The sequence below is a fragment of the Gallinula chloropus genome (assembly GCF_964237585.1).
Source record: "Gallinula chloropus genome assembly, chromosome: 1".
NCBI lineage: Eukaryota > Metazoa > Chordata > Aves > Gruiformes > Rallidae > Gallinula > Gallinula chloropus.
This window is the reverse complement of record NC_140085.1, coordinates 113,861,057-113,880,837: the sequence shown is the minus strand read 5'-3', so window position 1 is coordinate 113,880,837 and position 19,781 is coordinate 113,861,057. Positions and strand designations below refer to the sequence as shown.

The 19,781-nt window shown below is 46.6% G+C and overlaps 2 protein-coding genes across 3 annotated transcripts in view; one reads left to right on the top strand and one right to left on the bottom strand.

Moving 5' to 3' along the window:
- EVA1C (eva-1 homolog C) overlaps positions 1-276 on the bottom strand; it is a gene marked incomplete at its 5' end in the record, with an annotated part of 40,439 nt that extends 40,163 nt beyond the window's left edge. For both annotated transcript variants that reach the window (XM_084270480.1, XM_084270479.1), the window contains one exon: positions 150-276. In XM_084270480.1, the coding sequence (XP_084126606.1) occupies positions 150-276 (127 nt within the window). The remainder of the gene's footprint in view (positions 1-149) is intronic.
- A 9,918-nt stretch (positions 277-10,194) lies between these two features.
- The window catches only part of URB1 (URB1 ribosome biogenesis homolog), a gene marked incomplete at its 5' end in the record, with an annotated part of 55,176 nt that continues 45,589 nt past the window's right edge, over positions 10,195-19,781 (top strand). The window contains 6 exons of the mRNA XM_084264605.1: positions 10,195-10,339; positions 10,614-10,753; positions 13,538-13,689; positions 15,749-15,881; positions 18,044-18,140; positions 18,627-18,712. Coding sequence (XP_084120731.1) covers positions 10,195-10,339; positions 10,614-10,753; positions 13,538-13,689; positions 15,749-15,881; positions 18,044-18,140; positions 18,627-18,712 — 753 coding nt within the window. The remainder of the gene's footprint in view (positions 10,340-10,613; positions 10,754-13,537; positions 13,690-15,748; positions 15,882-18,043; positions 18,141-18,626; positions 18,713-19,781) is intronic.

The window sequence follows — 19,781 nt, the reverse complement described above, 5'->3', positions numbered from 1 at the left end:
TCCCCAGCCCCACCCCCCGGCCCAGCCGCCGCGGCAGAGCCCCGAGCCCCGGCGCCGCGCTCCTCAGCCCCCCGCGCCGGGCGCCGCGTCCCGGATGACCGTTAGTCGTTCCCGGCCCTCCGGCAGCCGCCGGCGGGCCCGCCCCGTACCTGAGAAGTCGGCGAGCGCCGCGACCTCCGCACTGCACATGAGGATCACGCAGGAGAGGAGGCGGAGGAGCCGCCCGGGCTCTACCTGTCTCCGGCGTGGGTGCTGCCCTGCATCCTCTCCCCTCATGGTGCGGGAGAGGGCAGCTCGGGGCAGGGCGGGCAGGACCGCCGCCTCACATGATGGAGCCGGTCCCGGCTGGCGGCACGGCCACCCCCGGCCCGCCGGGCGCCCTCCACCGCGGGGCAGCTCCGGCTGCCCCCGGGACCGCGCGGGCGGCGGGGCGCGGGAGGCGGAGGAGGGCGGAGCTGCCCTGCCCGAGGCCGAGGCCGCAGCGCAGCCGCCCCCCGCCGCGGCGGGAGGGGGTCCCGGCCGGAGCGGGGTCCCGGGAGACGCGTCGCCGCCGCCGCCGCCGCGGGGGAGCCCGCGAGGGCCGTGGGGAAGGGAAGAGGCTTCTCGGCGGCGCCGTGCCTGGCACTGCCCTCGACGCACATCGTGCGGGCCGGGCTGACTCAGACCCGGCGGCACCTCGCCCGCCCTCCCCCGGCTCTCTCCACCCCTCGCCGGGCAGTTCGAGGTCCCGGCACCTCCCTCTTGGCGAAGAAACATGATTTCGCCTTCACACCCCGTGCGAAGGGCTTTATTTTTAACTTGTTTCCCCCCCTCATTCCTCCTTGGCAGTGGTTGGAGGGCTGTCACGGACTGAGACACACACCCTGACTCGTGTGACAACCCTTCCCTGCTTGTACTTTTCCCAAGAGAGATGCAAGCTGCGTCGCATCGCTCCCTGTTCCCCGCTGCGCAACTTCCCCGCTTTCTCTCCTCGGGACCTGCTTGTCACACACGCCAGACCCTGCCAAATCCGCCGCTCCAGCCCGGCTCCTGTCCTTATACGTTGGCTCACGGGTCTCGGGGGGAAACCCAGCTGACAGAGCTTTGCCCGACGGGATCCCTGGGTGCAGGATTTTAGCGGGCAAACAGCTGCGTTCGGGAACTCTTTCCTGTTGCAAAAGAAAGTTTCCCTCTCTGTGTTTCCTCGTGTTGTTGCCTGAGGACACCTTATCGCAGCCCTTAGCTTTCAGAGCCGTGTGGTTCAGCATAGCTGAGTTTGAAGTGTGTAAGCTTGCTTAAAGCATTCATTGAGAAGTGAGAAAACATCTTGAAGTTACTTTGAGCCCAGGTTGTTCCCTGAAATCTTTTGCAAGACTGAAAGGTACACCAGTGGGAAGTTCAAACAACTTATGTTCAACAAGTATGGGATGCAGGGGGAAATGGCCAGCCTCTTTTCAGTGGTCTGTGGGGACAGGACAAGGGGCAATGGCTGCAAGTTGGAGCACAGGAGGTTCCACAACAACACGTGGAAGAACTTTTTCACAGTGAGGGTGACAGAGCCCTGGCACAGGCTGCCCAGGGAGGTGGTGGAGTCTCCATCTCTGGAGATATTCAAGACCCATCTGGACACCTATCTGTGCAATACGTGCTAGGGAGCTGCTTTGGTAGGGGGGTTGGACCCAATGATCTCTGGAGGTCCCTTCCAACCCCTATGATTCTGTGATTCTGTGAACTTGTTGCTACAGCCTGCTAAGCCACCTTCAGATATAACGTGAGGTATGAGGGACCGAGGAGAATAAACCTGGGCACTCATTTGCTAGTTCCTGAGCTGCATTAGGGAAAGAGAGTCCAGAAGCAACACTGGAAACGGAACATGAAAGCATCTTCTGCCCTGGGGTTGTGCTTGGGTATAAAGTGGATAGGCAAGAACATCTCGCTGTTTACATCCTGGCATGCATGTTCACACGGATCTCCTTTCTCCTGAAAAAAAGGCATGAATAGGTGAGGGATGACTGAACCAAACTAATTCCGTTAAATCCGTTCCTCTCCTCCTGCTCCAACTGAAGTTGGATGGCATCCAGCTTTGAATTTCCAAACTTTGGCACCCCTTTCTGGAGGTTACACTGAACTTTGACCAGCTTGATCTTCATGTTTGAGGCTGAATCCACTTTCTTTCCTCACCCTCTCCCTCTTTCCACACAGAACAACCGAATAACATTATAGCCATGCCTCCTCTGTCTTAGGCAAATAAGAGCAAAACGGGTTTCACACGAACCTGATTGAGGTCACAGACATTCCATCAAGTTTTACTGAACTCAGATAAATGGGATCAAAGATGCCGAAGTAACAGGATAACACAGAATAGCTCTGAAACATCTGCAACTGTAAACACGGATGGGAGGTGAGAACAGTAGCTCTGCCAGGTGTGTGAGGCTCTTCCTTCTACCTGTTTCAGATAAGGACAGTGTTTGCCTCTGAACTGAAGCCGTTATGCTGTGTTTTCCAACTGTGGTACTGAAAGGAGACTTTTGTGAGTCTCCTGTCTACCCCTCTCAATTTTTCCCTTGTTGTCGCCACACCTGGTCATTTAATCTGACCCTTCCTGCACTTGCTGTCGTGGGTCAGTTCCACAGAAAGCAGAAACGAATGCCAGGGAAATGTTGTAAGTAGCAGAGATTCTTACCCCTCCATAAAAATAAGCTTTTGGGAGCCCTGCTCAGATCTTCTAGAAAGGTGCCTGGATGACTACAGGGAACTTGTCTACCCTAACTTCATACCTGCTGTGTGTCTGCTGTAACTACATACCTACAGTAACTTCAAGTGAGTGCAGTCAAATGATCTGTGTATGGCTTCACGATGCCAGACCCTCACTCCCCTACGCAGTCAATGGGGAGATGACCTGCTGAGGCCACCCACTATAGGTCTAACAGGAAGCGGGTCACCTCCTCCTCTCTGAAGGGTCACCTCCTCTACTCCCCGATCCCTGGGACATAAATGTCAGCGATGGCAGCTCAGTCCGCTGTGTGTGACCCTGAGCTGGCAGTGGACCTGTGACAAGTACACAATCAATGCAGAAGAGTATACAAAATGTCCAACATCACTGAGAGGTATCCCATACTCATGCTTGAGAGGCCTTGAATCAGACGATCCTGTGGGGATGTTTGCCTCAAGAGAACTTGTGAATCTTGGCTTTCTGATGAGGTAACATTCCCTTTCCTAGCCCCGTGGTGTTGCATGAAAAAAAAAAACCAACCCAAAACAACCCATCCAGTGGTGCAGGAATGAGGTGGTACACTTTTTGGCACTGTGCAGGTATAACCCAAAGGCAAAGGCAGTTTTCAAGTGGAATGACTGAACTGGGAGAGGTTCAAAATGTTGTAGGTAACCTCCCGGGAGGTGAGGCAGTGAGAGCTGAATAAAAACACAAGAGGCAGCTGGGTGCTCCTATGTGTAAACATCTGCCTTTTTTGGGAGAGCAGCTTATGGACACTGCAGCCAACAGGAACTGAAGACATGCTTTCAGTAAAATGGCATTGACAAACAATTATTTTTTTCTATTTTTCCCTGAATGGGGAAGTATTCAGCCTTAACCTAAAATCTGTAATCCTTTTGGTAATCCCTGCTATGGGTAGTGCTTAAACAGTCAAAGCCAGTGGTGTAAAACACAAAAGTAGGGAGGCAGAAAGTAGTATTTATCCTGATGTGCAGAATGTGTTTCTTTACCACAGCCTTGAAAGCAGCTTCTGCAAGCTGGCAATGCTCACTAGTTGAAAGACAATATAACTAATCCAGACATGTTCAGCATGTAGAATTACAGAATCTCTCAGCCTTGGACTTTCCTCATGAGCAATAGGAGTGAGATCCATTTTTTTTCCCCAAAGAAAAACTGAAAGCCTGTTAAGTTAGAACCCAGGCTAGGTATCATGTCTGCTTCAAACACTTTCTCTCTTTTGAACTTCAGGAGAAAAGAAATAATTTCACAGTGTCAAAAATGCAGGAAATGTGTTGTTGGGTGGAAGCAGTGCAAGAGCAAAGCCAAAGTCTGAGCTCTTCTTTTCTTTTTTTCTCCATGTTATTCGTTTTTCTCTGAACTTCAGCCAAGCTGCCAATTTGAAACTCATATCGTGGCTTAGTGTATGGAAATTCAAATAGAATTACTGCTGTCAGTTAGGAAATAAGTAAACAATGGGAAACAATAGAAGACAGTTGAGTTATATGGCCTAAACTTTTCTATTAGTTAAAGAAAAATCACAACCAGATCTATAGCACAGGAACAAATGTTTCAGAAATAATCCCAGGAATACTTTTCACACACACACATATACACACACATATACACATACCTCTCCACTATACTTCCTACTGCTTTTTCCTTCTACTTTACTCCCCAATAAACTTACCAGGAGCTGGTATATGCCATTTTTGTTCTCACAGAATAAAGTTTCCAAGAAGTTCACTAATGGTCTCTTGGGCTTTTGGGTGTTTAAAAAAAAAAGAAGTATCAAAGCCCAGACTTTTCCCACATTTTTAAATGCTTTATATTCCTGCATTCTGACACAGATGAAATCTACAAGACAGTTCAAACAAGTGGGCTGCTATCCTCTCCCTGTTTCTATGGAAATGAGTGTCAGACTGGTTAAAACAAAGCCCATGCTTTACAGTAATCACTATATGGTGATTATTTAAAATAACATAGCACATTTTTCCCAATCTGACCCCTATTTCTATGGATACAAGAATGAAAATAGTGGTAGAGAAGCCTCTCTGGTACTTTTTCAATTCTAAATGTGTTTTGGATGCTGTAAGTTCTCACAGGGTTCTACAGATTTTAAACTCGGACAGGATCTTTGAGCGTGCAGTAATTTGAACTTGAGAGGCTCAATTCTGCAAGCTGTAGTTAGGAAACATTCTCATGGGTGTAGGTAGAAGCTTGAGCACAGAATACAGAGTACAGGACTTCAGGCAGGTTTAGGAGGATAAAAAAAATATTTGCTATTTTTTCTGCCATTTTTTGACTCGCTTTAGAGAAAGCAAAATTAGTGAAAAAGTTTTGAGTTTTGTGGTCATAAGCTGCTTCCTGCATAGTCAGGTCTCAGCCAAACTGATCAGAATGTGATAGAGACCCTGACCACTTCACAAAAAAAGGTGTAACATGAAGTTTGTGAAATCAATCTCCTCGTGTTTCATTCCACCTGAATGAAATCTCACTCCAACTTCCTCATAGCACGCAGCAGAAAGGTCGCCGCTCCTCATCCTCCTCAACGTTACCACTTACTGGCACCTCTCCTGTATACAGATCACTTTTTCTAGCAGTGTACCTGGGCACTTGTATAGACATGAAGTGAGAGGCATGCCCCATCTCACGCAGCTTACTGCTGGAAACGAGGGAAAACAACATGCAGAAGACCTAAGGTGGAAGAGGAATAAACGCACCGAGAAAAAGTTGTGGGGTTTGTTGTCCTTGCCCTCTTAAGCATGTAAGTCATCCCTGGTCACTTGCTGATGTGAATCTTCCAAGATGGACTGGAAGAAACTATGTGTCTTCCCACGCAGTTTAGGAAGGACATTAGGACAGAGCTGCTGGGTGGACCGCAGCCTTGGAAATCAGCCTGTTTACTTGTTAAAGTGCCTTATTATGGGTCTATGAGTTTGCCTTTTGGATGGTTCTTGTCACTGTTTCTCCTTTAATATGCATTTAGGCTAAACTTTTCCAAAATTACTCATGATTTTGTATACCCGAAACTCAAGACGGCAGCTTTTTAAAGCCACAGAATCAATGTGAAAGCACTGAGATATTGGTGTTTTTTCCAAAAGCCCTGGAAAATCAGGCCTTAAGGTCTCTCAGGTTAGGCATGCAGAACAGGCAGCATTTCAGAAAAGAGTAGCCCGTATCAATACCTAATCAGTGAGTGGTTGCAGTTTTGAGATCCAGACTTCACACTGATTTGACCCAGGCAGCCCCAAATTAGAAGGAAATAACAAAACTTGAGAATAATATTGCACTGTTTGTGACTGCTTGCTCTTCCTGGCAGAACCATATGGGTTCGATGGTAAATTCTGAAGAGATGCTCTGTGTCTCTGGTTAAACTAACTCAGGCTTGATGATGCTTGAAGATTATTTGTTCCATGAATAGAAGATGGAAGGATTTCAGTAGGCATCGAAGCTATCCTTTTTCCACCTCTGGACATAACTATCCCATAGCACCAAAGGTCCTGCTCTGTACGTTGAACTAAAGGGTTTATTCAGTTTATCACAAGTAGATACTCCATAGCAGCTTTCAGCCCATACCTTCTCTAGCTCATCCCAGCCTGCTCACTGGCTTTCCTGCTTTCCTTTCCTCAACCCTTCTTTCCATCCATCTTCAGCATCTGGGCAAGCAGCCTGATTCCCAACTCACACCGTGCCCTGGCTCAAACCCGTGCTGCTAATGCACGCTCGTACTGCTGACGCCGCAGGAGAGTTGGGCCCTTTGATATCGATAGGGCTCTAGTGTAATGGTAGCGAAGATAAACTCTCATTAGTCAGCTTTTAAAATGCACTCCTTTAGCTATTCAGAAAAGTGCTGCTCCAGCTGAAATAACTGAGAGACTGGAGGAGAAGGAGAGGAAGGAGGGGTTATTTTGGTTTTCATCATCAGGAGCAAAAAAATAAAAAAAGTTGTGGTTTCACTAAACTGCTGTAACCACTTGTGAGAGGCGCTGGCATTGCTGGGCAGCTTCACCGGGGTTACGGCCTCAGCCCAGCCTGCCCAACCAGTTCCTAAATCCACACGCACCATTCTTGCACATAACCCAGACCTAAACTCCTAAACTTCGGGAATTCAAGCTCTGCGGTGACTGCATCTCCAAGCACGAGCTGGCACTGGGCTGACCAGAGCGAGGGTGGTGGGAGTATGGGGCACAGGGCATTCGGACACGAGGATGGAGAAGTGATAGTGTTGGGCCGTGTTGGGAATATTCCCTTCTTGTGAGGCTGTGTCGAGGTCCTGACACGTAGCCCAGTTCCTGGCAGCATACACCTTCTCTCCTTCTGTGATCCCATGCCTCAGGTGTCGAAGGCTGGAAAGCAGAAAGGTCTGATAAACAGCTGTATCTCACACAGGAACTTGAAATTTTGGGAAAAACTGAGGGAAACATTTCAGTGAAATAATTCTGTAAACCATGAAACAACACTGAGAACAGCAGTTCCGGAGATGTGACTTTTGATGAAATTCAGTCCCTCAGAATGCATCCTATAATTAATTTATTAATTTCTGGAAAGAAACTACTGTTTTTCCTAGATGCTCTGGACTGAAGTTAGTTTGGAGTATGGGAATCACAGATCATGTGTGGCCATTAAGTGATACCATACTGACAGGAGTAGTGCAGCCCTACTTGTAGGGACAGTCACTCCTCTGTAGCATGAGGCTGCAGGTCAGGAGACCAGGCTGAGTTCAGTAAGGGCTGTTTCACAGCATGGTTAGGAAATGGTCTAAGTGTGTATCACCGACTCAGCAAGTAATGCTGAGCTATAGCTAACGGCTACAGACAGGAGCTGGGGGAGCAGGACAGGAGTGTGTATGGCTGAAACCAGAAGATAGACCTTGGTGAAGCTATGGGGTAAGAACTGGCCTAATCTGCCAAAAACAGATTTTGTCTTCACGATTGCATGAGTGAGGAACCTAGAGTGAGGAATAATGTTCAAGTTTGGGAGGCAAAGGCAAATTAGGCAGGGCTGGGGTTTGTTACTCTCGATGCTGGTCAAGCCAGTAGAGGCTTCAGAGGTCAGATTATGGCTGGTACAGGAAAGGGCTGCTTGGCCCAATTAGTTTTGTATCTGGAACTGTTGGTTGAAGAAGGGTGAGAGCTCAGGTTCATGAGGGGGACTGAGAACTGTTTTTCAAACTAGCAAATGCCAAAGGGGCGATGCGTTTCTTGGATACGATTATATGTTCATCTGGCAAGAATCAGAGAGGTATCTTTTTGTTTTACTGAAAACTGGGCAGCTCAGAAACTAATACTTGACTCATTCACTGCTTACATCTGTTAAACATGTAGGTGCAACAGAGCAGATGAACTTTGTCTGAGCTTGATGTCTCATTTTTCCATTGGGCCTCCATGAATGGGGCTTGCCAAGAAAACAGACCTGGGGGAGAAAAACTCTCTTAGCTATAATAGAGAAAGAAAAGCACATGGGCTTCAAAGTATGTTATGGCCCACCTAGTTCCACCCCCTGCCATAGGCAGGGACACCCTCCACCAGACCAAGCTGCCCAAAGCCCCATCCAACCTGACCTTGAACACTGCCAGGGAGGGGGCAGCCACAGCTTCTCTGGGCAGCCTGTGCCAGCACCTCACCACCCTCATCGTAAATAATTTTTTCTGAATATCTAATCTAAATCTAAGTCTGCCCTCTTTCAGCTTAAGGCCATTACCTCTTGTCCTGTCACTACATGCCCTTGTAACCAGTCCCTTAAGTATTTCTGGAAACATTATGAACGATTAGCAGAGTTTGAAGTATAATGTAACTAGCAGCACTAAGATGCTCTTTAGCCTTGTTCTTCTAAGTTACTTTAAAAAAGCCCTTGTACCTAACAATTCCTTTTCTTCCCAATACACCTTTTATTTTACCCTTTTGTGCCTCCTAACTTCACCTTCTTTTATTTCACTCCATCACCTGTTCTCCAAATATTGCAACATCTTCCATCAACGTTTAAACATTTGCCCAGCCTAGATCCTAAAACAGCTGTTGATGTTGCCCTCTTCTGGAACACTTTTTTTAAACAGTATTTTGTTTTAAAAAAGCCAGATTTAACAAAAACACTTGTCAGGAAAAATATAAAAATACTAATATTGCTTTTATAACTTGTAAATGGGGAGAAAAATCCATTTTGGATAGATCTCTAACTTGATTTTCACTTTCCTTTACTGACATAAAAGGACTTGGCAGTGCTACATTTAACAGTTGGACCTGATGATCTTTAAGGTCTTTTCCAACCAAAACGATTCTATGATTCTATAATATAACAATCTTCTTTGTCTTCCACAACTCTTTGAACCATTGGCATCTCATATCTAACAATGTATCAGAACAAGACTTTTTCTATTCCTCTTTATCACTGTGCTTCTCCTGGAATAATTCTTGCAGGTTATAGAACAATATGTTTTGCCTTCCTGAGTAATGTGTTTCACAGGCTGATGGGCAGCCAGTTCCCTTCATAGCATCTCGTTATTTGTAATTGTTGGTGTCTACGTTAAGGTATTTTAACTAGACAGGTTTGAAAATGTAATGGAATCACGGCCTATTAATTGCAGATCAGTTAATGATTATTGCTTTTGCTAATGACAGCCATGTAATCTTCTCCCTAGTATGTGAAGAACTTCCATCCTCCCCCTGCTTCCCGGCATCAGGTGCTTTCCCCTTCTACTCCCAAACATGTGTTTTCTCCTCGGTTCATGGTTCTGCATGAGACTGCAGGAACTCTGATGGCGGTGAAGGGAAAAACCTGCCTGGCCTTGGGAGCAGGGACAGCTGAGACTGTCGCAGGGTGCTGGGGATCTGCTTTCTAAGTCCCCGTAACTCCTGAAGCTTTTGCTCCTCGGCCCAGTCAGGGCTGTGCAGCTGCACTTAAAAGTGAGGTGGCCAAAGCATCCTGAGAGAGGAGTAGCATGAAGGAAAAGGTTTTGCACACCCCCACCCCTCCCTCTCGCCCCGGGGGATCGAAGGCCCCCCCTGACAGGGCGTCTGTCTGACGAGCAGCATCCCTGGGCAAGGCAGCGTCACCTGAAACGCGTGACAGGCGCCGGCCCGGCAGCAGAAACGAGCAGCCAAGCGCTCAAGGCCGCCTCGCAAACCCAGGCCGGTGCCAGCGGAGAGGCAGGGAGATGGGGCAGAGGCGGGAGAGCCCAAGTATCCCGGAGAGGGGCCGGCCCAGGCTGGGTGGGGGCTGGAAGGCTGCCCTCGCACGGGACGGACCGCCAGCTGAACACACGACGAGCCGCGGGGGCGGGCCTCGGCTCCTCAAGCCGGGAAGGACGCGGCCCCACCGCTCCCAGCCGGCCCCTCTCGCCCAGGTCCTACGGCCCAGGTTCCCCGGCCCAGGCGCGCCGCCGCCGCCCCCACGGTAGCCGGCAGCGGGACTCCGACGCAGAAGAGGCCGCTGCCGCTTCCGGCCGGGGGGCGGTGCCGCTGCCACAGCCGCTTCCGGGGCGGCCCTCACGGGGTGACTGCAGCACCATGGCGGGGAAGCGCCGCGGCGTGCCTGAGGCCAGCCCGCCGGCGGCTAAGCGGGCCTGTCGTACGGAGGAGGAGAAGGAGAAGGAGGAGTTCAACGGCACTCGCTTCAAGGCGCTGCTGCGGGACCCCGCCACCGCCGGGAAGGGTGAGAAGGAAGGCCGGGGGCAGGGGTGCTGGCTGCGCCGGGGATGCTCGGCGGGGCTGGTGCGGCCGCGAGGTAGAAACGTGCTCCGCCGGGGCAGCAGGAGAGGCTCCTGGAGGAGCAGGAGGCGTCTCCGCTCCCCAGAAGGGCGCCGTGGGGATGGCGATGGTGGGGCTGTGGGCACGCGGGGAGGGGGTGCTGGGGGGCGTGGGGGTGGCGGCTTCTGCCGTGGCACACGCGGGGCGTGCGCTCCCCGAGTGACCCCCTCACCCTGCAGGTCTGGAGACCTTCGTCTCCGTTGCGAAGACGCTGCCGTCGCCCCACGTGTACGATGTCGTGGAGGGATACGTGAAAATTTCCATGGAGTGTGCGGAGATCTTCAAGCTTTTGGACGGGGAGAGGAAGCCCGAAGGCGAAGTGAGTTGGCGGCGGGGGTTACGGTGCGGTGACTGTGCCCAGTGTGTGGCCCGGCTGGGAGAGGAGCTGCTGAAGAAACGCTTTGCAGCGTGAACGCAACACTGATAATTTGGGATGGGTTCTGCTGGTTTGGTTGGGTTTCGGGTTTTTTCTCTGGAAGTCACGGTGGCAGAAATGCCCTTATCAACTGCAAAGATGCTCCTGGATTTAATGATGCCCACAACCAGTAGACCTGCCAAAATCAACTGTACTGTAAAGGTTATTTAAATGTTACCAAAAGACTGTTTATGAAACAAGTGGGTCAGCAGAAGCAGTTAAACAGAAAACAAACAAAAAAGTCCAATGAAAGTAATTGTTTTTACATAACCAGACACCTCCCTTTCTAGGAGGCCACTCATAACATTGGCCTAATTTGTCTCATCTGAGCTGGACACGAGTTTTCCTCATCAGAATACGATGAATGAACTAAAGAATTTAAAAACTTTTCATTGCTAACACCAGGGCAGCGTTGCTAACTTAAATCTACCTACAGTGTAACATTGGGTAGTGTTCTTTTTAACCTCCACTTCAGAGCCACAGAATGGAGGGATTGGAAGGGAGCTCTGGAGATCACCTAGTCTAAACCCGTGCTAAAGTGGGATCGCCGAGAGCAGGCTGCACAGGATTGTGTCCAGGCAGGTATTGAATATCTTCAGAGAAGGAAACTCCACAGCCTCCCTGGGCAGCCTGTTCCTGTGCTCTGTGACCCTCAGAATGAAGATTTTCCTCATATTGAGATGGAACTTCCTGTGTTCCAGTTTGTGCCCATTGCCCCTTGTCCTGTCACTGGGCACCATTGAGAAGAGCCTGGCCCCATCCTCCTGACACCCACTCATTAGATGTTTATAAGCATTCATGAGATCCCTTCTCCAGTCTTCCCCAGGCTAAACAGCCCCAGCTCTCTCAGTCTTTCCTCATATAAGAGATGCTCCAGTCCCCTCATCATCCTCATATCTGTCTCCTGGACTCTCTCCAGTAGTTCCCTGGCTTGAAGTGGGGAGCCCAGAACTGGACACAGCACTCTAGATGTGACCTCACCAGGGCAAAGGATAACCTCCCTCAACCTGCTGGCCATGCTCTGCTTAATGCACCCCAGGATACACCTGGCCTTCTTGGCCACAAGAACACACTGCTGGCTCATGGAGAGCTTGTTGTCCGCCAAGACTCCCAGGTCCTTCTCTGCAGCGCTGCATCCCATCAGGCCAACCCCTAACCTGTACTGGTGCCTGGGGTTATTCCTCCCTCAGTGCAGGACCCTACACTTGCCCTTGTTAAATTTGATTTGGTTCCTCTCTGCCCAATTCTCTAGTCTGTGCAGATATCACTGAATGGCAGGGCAGCCTTCTGGTGTATCAGCCACTCCTCCCACTTTTGTATCATCAGCAAATTTGCTGAGGGTCTTGGCCTTAGATTACCATTTTTGTCTGTGTAGCAACCCGTGTCATGTTCACTGACATGCTTTCTTCAAGATCCTTTTACTAATCAAGGCTAATACTTATCATGAATACAGTCCCAGTGCTGTGTGGACTCTGCCTTTAATTGCAAGACTGAAGCAGCTCAAATGGTTCCCTCTAGCATGTTTCATGCAATTGTCTCTTAAAGTTGTGGTTCATTGGCCCTAGGCCTTGGCCTCCAGCTGGAAAAGGGCCCTCAAGACCCATCAGCCTGTGCTGATATTTGCACCACAGTTGGTGTTTGCATCCCTAGAGGTGACACAGATAAATCACGCATGTCGGTCTTGATTCATGTGTTGGGGGGACCCTTTTGCACTTTCAGTTTGTTCATCCAGAAATGTACAGGTCTCCAGTCAGCACATTGGCTTGGACTTCCAGTAGAGATTGTCTCTCCCTGCTACTGAATTTCATCAGTTTAGCAACTGAAATAGGAGAGTCAACAGACCCCCTGTGGCTCTCTAGTCTTTCATATAGTATCTGTATAGGAGCTTCCTTGAAAATTCATGCTCTCAGAATTAATCCTTTAGAAGATGAAGCATTAATTTGGGAGAGAATTCAGAAGTTAACTTCCAACTTCATATGTTGAAGCTTTTTTCTTGTGGTGGGGTTATTATTTTTTTAATGGTGTTTGTTCATCAAGAACAGTGTGGCCAGCAGGTTGAGGGAGGTGATTCTGTCCCTCTGCTCTGCTTTTATGAGACCCCACCTAGACTGCTGTGTCCAGCTCTGGGGTCCCCAGTACAGGAAAGATATAGAGCTGTTGGACTGAGTCCAGAGGAGAACCCTGAAGATGATCAAGGGGCTGGAGCACCTCTCCTATGAAGACAGGCTGAGAGGATTGGGCTTGTTCAGCCCAGAGAAGAGAAGGCTCCAGGGAGACCTAATTATGGTCTACCAATACTTAAAGGGGGCCTACAGGAAAGTGGTAGAGGGACTGTTCACCAGGGAGTGTAGTGACAGGACAAGGGGCAATGGCGTGAAGCTGAAGAAGGGCAGGTTTAGATTAGATGTTAGGAAGAAATTCTTTACTATGAGGGTGGTGAGGCCCTGGCACAGGCTGTCCAGAGAGGCTGTGGCTGCCCCCTCTCTGTCAGTGTTCAAGGCCAGGCTGGATGGGGCTTTGGGCAACCTGGTCTAGTGAAGGTATCCCTGCCCATGGCCGGGGGTTGGAAATAGGTGATCTTTGACCTCACTTCCAACCCAAAGCATTCCATGAGTCTATTCCATGATTCTAATAAATTCAAGCCGTATGTGATATTGGCAGATACTGATGTATTTCTGTATCTTACAGATGCTATTAATCTTTCAAGCCTTAGAAGCCATTTTACTGAGGACAGCCAGCGACCTCTCCCATTTTTCAGTTGTGGGAATGAACATAGTCAAAAAGTTGATTCATTCCTACATGAGGTTGGTGTATGCAGCTTTGTATTCTGAAAATTACAGGTAAGTCTTCTCCTTACTGTTGCAGACAATGTCTGTTGGTTGCTCTGAATTGATCAGCAGGGCCTGTCTGGATCTTGCACGTGTGGCCAAGACATTGCAAAATTCAGCTTGACTTAATGCTCATACAGCTTTATTTTTTCACTTTTCATAAAATAATTGCGTGTGGAAGTCTTTGCAAGGTGGAAGCTCTCATACAATACACAGACTAATGCTACATGATACTTCCCTGAGTCTGTAGTTTTCTGTCCTAGTGAGAGGTAAAGTAGATGGTACCTGGAGTCCATGTTGTTTCAGTGCTACTTGGTTTGTGAAATGTACTGCATGGAAGAGGCAGGAACAGGCTTCCTTGTAGTTCACCGAGGCTGAGCAGTCTGTCTCATGATTGTCAAAAGAGTGTTTTATTTCCCTGTACTCCTGGTAGTTAGATCTCCATGGTCATGATAGATTCTTTTCTTTCAGACTGGCTTTTCCTCTGTAACTTTTCTCATCTCTTAAATCTAAGACCATTGTCGACCTGTTTATGAACTCATGTTATCTAGTCTAGCCTGAACAACAATTTTTCATGCTCTGTGGACAGGCTGAAGGAAGCTGTGAGTGCCCAACAACTTTAATACAAGCTGAGAGGAAGAAGAAGGAAAAGAAAAAATTACTTGTCCAAGGCCAGTGACTTGGCCGCCTGCTTTCTGGTTCATGGACACAACCACACTTCCTGAACCACTCAGTTGATTTAATTGCCAAAAACACTTTAACTACACAAATTCAGAGCAGTTTTTTCATTTCCAAAGTGCAAAAAGCACTTTAACTGTATTTAGAATCCAAAATACAAGTGGATATGTATATTGTAAAACAAATTTTGACACTGCAAGATCTGCAGTTCTTATTAAACATCTAAGGATTTCTCCAAAGGATGTAATCTTTCTAGAACCTCTATAGAGCAGTCTGCAGATTTCTGATGGGATTCTGATGGTACATGCTTTTTCTGTATACCTACCTCTTTGGTAGGTATACCTACCTTTTTTTCTGTATTTCTACCTCTTTGATGTACGAATGGATGTCGCGATGGGATCTCTGCTTTAATCATATGGCTTTCGTACAGATTGCCTGTGAATGAAACATGATGGACAGATTCCAAAGCCCTTAATGGGTAGTGGCTTTTCAGATGGTAGAAATCTGCAGATTTGCACCTGATGGCTCAGTCAGGTTCCCATTGAAATAAATGCCAAACTCTCACAAATTTAGGAGTTCTTAATTTTTGGCACTTCTTTATTTTATCCTCCTTTACAAAGTGAATATCCAGCCTCTCATTACAGCTGAATTTTTGGGAAGAATATAAACTGGCATTCCTTTTTCTTCCCCCTCCCCTCCTTCCTAGTTGCCACTATCACTGCTGAAGATAATGCTTTTTGTTGTTTTAACGTCTGTTTTCTCAGGCAAATTTTCCCAGTGGTCAGTGAACAAGAATCAAAAGTATAGATCTTGGCATTTAGTTTATGACAAGACCATGCTGCATATTTAAACTGAAGAAAACCTCTGACATTCAACTAAAACACAAAAAATGCAGTGTTAGTTTGGCCTAGACTCTTGTGTGTCCTTAACTTTAGCATCAGCTGTAGCTCCTATGTACCTGCTTGTGGCAGTAAAGCTCAGAACCATTTGCAGGTCTGGGGGCTCTGTCCAAGAAAAATGTAAAGTAGGTTGTTCACAAAGACAATTGAAGTTCTTTGTGAATAGTGGAACCACATGTGTTTGGCCTAAATCTGCATTGTGATGGCCATTAAAGTGGTTGATGTTCAACTAAAGATCTCATCAACTGCAGCAAGAGTTTTGCATGACCGGGGGATACTTCCCTAACAGCTATCTTGATTGCTCATAGTGGGACTGACTCAGAGCTACTTCATTCCTGGAACTCCTGAAGGCTTGGGTGGATGTTGGAGGTGAAATGGGATTATTTCTTTTGCAGGAAAAAAGGTCTTTCTTTGCAATTTAATCTCTTGATTTGTTTGTTTGTATAACTCTTGTTCTGGCAGTAACCCGCAGGTTTTCCTGTCTTTCATTGTAGGTTGAGCCGTGTGTGCCTTACCCTCTTGTCCGCAATGGTGGCTCAGGGACCAGATTCAGCAAGGGATGTGTACAGCCATTTTGATTTCAATAACAAGTTTCTACCTGGATTATTGAAAAAAAGGTGTAAGAAGGTAAGTTAAGCTGCTGTGTGCCATGAAATGCTACACCATGGCTCCCATCAGTTTTCTGCCAAGTATTTTAAACTGAGTTATTGTCAGTCACTTTGCTGTGTTTTTGTCTGCAAGAACTTACCTCTTCCTTCCTGTCCTGTGTCAGGCTGAAGTGCTTCTTGATTGTTTCTAATTGGCAGCAGAACTGGTCTTATGGGGCAAGAGCTTCCCATCTGCTTGTATAGGAAATATCCAGGGGATGTTTCTCAGTATCTGCGATAGTGGGAGAGCTGGCCTGCACCCTTGAGGTATATAGCTTGCTTTGCTTTCCATGCTGGTCTTTCTCATCTTGTCAGGGCGCAGAGCTCCTCAGGATAACCTTATTTTTACACTGCTTTGTTGAGCTTTACTGCAAAACATCAAAGTTCCTGTTCCTCATAAGATGTGGTGAAATATAAATGTATAGTTTCTGTGAGCTGCCCTTCAAATGTCTAAAATGAAGTGAAAGCGATGGTAACATTCTGAAAGCTCTTCAAGTGAGGAGTTTGGGAATATCTCAGTCTTTTTTTTTTTTCCAGTGTGTGCACTGCAGTTTGATCCCACTGAAGTAAGTGGAGTTTCTGCAGTTGGAGTAATGGAGAGAAGACTTTGCCCAGTATTAGTACAGTCAGAGCAAATGCATTTGAAAACATAGCCAGGAGTTTTAAACAATCTCTTGATAGAAATCCTTAAGGAGGATCTGTGAGTGAGTAGAAAAAGTCACTCCCCTTTTTCCAAAAGGAACTTTTTTTCTTGTTTCCTCTCTGTGTGCTAAAAATAGTCAGGGCTGACCCGGACCAGTCTTTTAGAACAAGAATATTTATATTTAATTCCAACTCTAAGTGCGTAGTAAGTCCAGTCTTCTTTTCAGTGCAGATACATTGTTTCTGTTTTTTGAAGATGACTTGCAGAATAAACACTACATTTGTGTTGGGTTTGTGCCACCAGTGGTGACAAACAAGACTGTAAAGGGTGGTTTCAGGGAGAAAGGTGTACCCTTGTTATTTTGCCTCCTGCTTGACTGCTTTATATAGATAAACCATTTTGAGAATGTCATGTTTCATGGGTTTTGACCTTACCTCAGAAAGTTGTCCTTTAGGAGTACCTCCACCCCTTAAATTTAAATGCTTGGCTGTAGTCTTTTGACCACAAGCTTATTAGATGTGCGAGTAAAGTCCAAGGAAAAAAGTTTCCAAAAATGGATTGGAGGTCTCACTCTTACTCAGCTCTCAGTGAAATGGTTATGTCACAGCTGGCTATTGGAGATGAATTTTTAATACAGGAACACCAGTCCCAAAGCTTACAGCGAAATCCTATTTCTTTATTTCTTTCAACCCCGTCATGAGTCACCTTGGCCTGATGTTTAGCCTAGGCAATGTCTTCTTTCAGGCAGTTTTACATGCAACTTAGTTTTGCACAGTCATTTTAAAAAAAAAAAAGTATCTTTTTCATATTCTATGATCCTTTTCCAGACAAAGCTTCCATGCCTCCCTTTGTAGTTTCATAACGTATTAGCTCCTTTTTTTAAGGGCTTTTTCCTAGGTGGTCTCAGTTGCGTGACCTGGGCAGCTCCATGAGCAGCTGTGGTACTGAGGGATGTGTGTAAGGCACTGCAGCTCAAAGGCGACAATGAGCAGCAGGAGTTCCCAAGAATGGCACTGCTCTGGAAGCCTGTGGAGTAAGACATGGCAGCAGCACTATTGTTACTACACTTCTTGAATGTTTTTTGTGAATTGACCGGTGTACCAAGCGGTGTAGAAGAGAGGGTGTTCAGTGATGTGTGTACAGCATCTGGCATGAGATGACTGTTAATGTTTTCTTTTTTATTTTTGGCCAATCTCATATATGAGAGTTGAAAAACACATGAAGTATATTTGATGCTGAGGTTGACAGACTGTCATCTGCTTAACCCAAGTTTTTCAGTTAGAATCATAGAATCTTTTTGGTTGGAAAAGACCTTTAAGATCCTAAGTGGGCTGTGGACGTACTGCATGTAAATGCGTGTGTATGGCTATGTGCAACACAGTTACAGAAGTTGTTTAGTTTAGCTATTTGTAGTATTTATAATGATAATCAGTTGTTGAGGTGTTAATTTTGCAGTTTCATACAGCCTGTATGCTAACAGTGCCTTTTATCTTTTTTAGGGGGGAAATGATGTCCGTATGGCCTATATTCAGTTTGCTCTCTCCTTTTTAATTGCTGGTGACAATGCAATCTTGACACAGGTGCTGGAGTTAAAAGGTACTTCGCAGTGGCTATGTTGTGTTAAATTATTTTTTTTTAAGCATTAAAGACTCTATGTACTTGAGTTTCCCTTCTACATGCAGGATAGTTACCATGTTCTCCATCAGACTGCTTTTTGTCAGGGATTCAGGAGACCAGTGTAGTGTCCTTTGCTTGCTTTATGGAGACATTACATGGGGGTGCAGTCCAGGAGTATGGTACACCCAAGTCTCTCAGAGAAGGGAGTCAAACTGATCTGACAGGATGATCCAGAAGGTTGAATCTTACATACACTTGATTAATACTTGATGACCCCTTATGTGCTGAAGATAATGTAAAACTTCTGTTGACTTTGGTGGTTTGAAATCTACTGCTGCTGTTTCTCAAGTTGTGAATTGTAAGGTTATGCAAGAATTCAGAAAGGATCTTGAAGTACTTTACTGAGGCATTTTGGTATGAAAATAGATTTCACGATTTCACCTAACATTTGAAATGTCTTCTTAGATTTTATTCCAGATATTCTTCGTTCTGATATAAAGGAAGACAAAGTTTCTACTGTCAATCTTCTACTTTCCACACTGAGAACTAAGGTATGATACACTCTTGAAAGTGCCTCGTCTCTTGTTTTTTATTTTCTTTGCTGCTGGAAATAGTTTTGCAGTAATTTCTCATGAAGTATACAGCTCCTTTAAGATGTTTGCATTGTGCTGCTGCTGAAAAGTTTGTCAGTATGTCCATTACTGATAATATTTATTGGAGGTTGATAGCTTGGCCGCGTTAGTTTCAGGACCAAAAGTTATTACACCTTTCCAGTGCCCTCTTTTAAAGGAAGTCATTGCTTAGACTGTGCTTGGATGCTAATTTCAGCTCATCTTTAGCCTATGGTGTCAAACAGATTCCAGTGTTTCATGGGCTGCGATTGCATCAGTGCCAAGCCTGAAGGTCAAAACAACTGGAGTCTTTTTGATGCTTCCAGTGACAGTAAAATTGGTCCTTTAATCCACATGTCTCTTGATGAGATTGAGAGGTCAGCTTTGACTAGGTTTGTTAACTCCAAGTCAGTAATGATGTACAAATTTCTTTCCAGGGGAAAAAGGATTTTCTGTGATGTTAGTGTGGGGACGGTGGCATGAAATGGGTTTCTAGGGACTGTCTGGTTGCAGTGGAAGTGTGTGTGGTACCATTGCCCAAATAGTCTTGGCAGGGCTCCATTGAGGCCATGTTCTGTGGTCCCACTTAGGTGGTCGTTGGACTTTACTTTCAGGATGGCAAAATTTCTGCTGCAAGAGGTAAATTCACTCAAAGGTATTTCCTGATGGGGTAGAGGAAAAGGGAAGCATTATAAAACTGTCTTCCCAAGATCAGGGAAGTTTTTGTGGAGAAAAAACGGGTGCATGCTTCTTGCTGTCAGAAAGTACAGGTGGAGAGGCAAGTCAGCTTCTCTTGGAAGTTGTTTTCTCTGATTCTTAACTAGCAGGCAGAAAAAACTTTGTCATATAGCAGAGTAGAGACAGAAAATGTGAAAGGGAGAATTGCTGAAAGGCATGAGAGTTGGTTTAGTCTTGACTGCCTTTCCTGTGCTCTGTTGTTCCTTAGCTTCTGAGTATGGCACTGACTCTTTCACTGTGATGCACCAGCTTATTGCTGCTGTGGGTATAG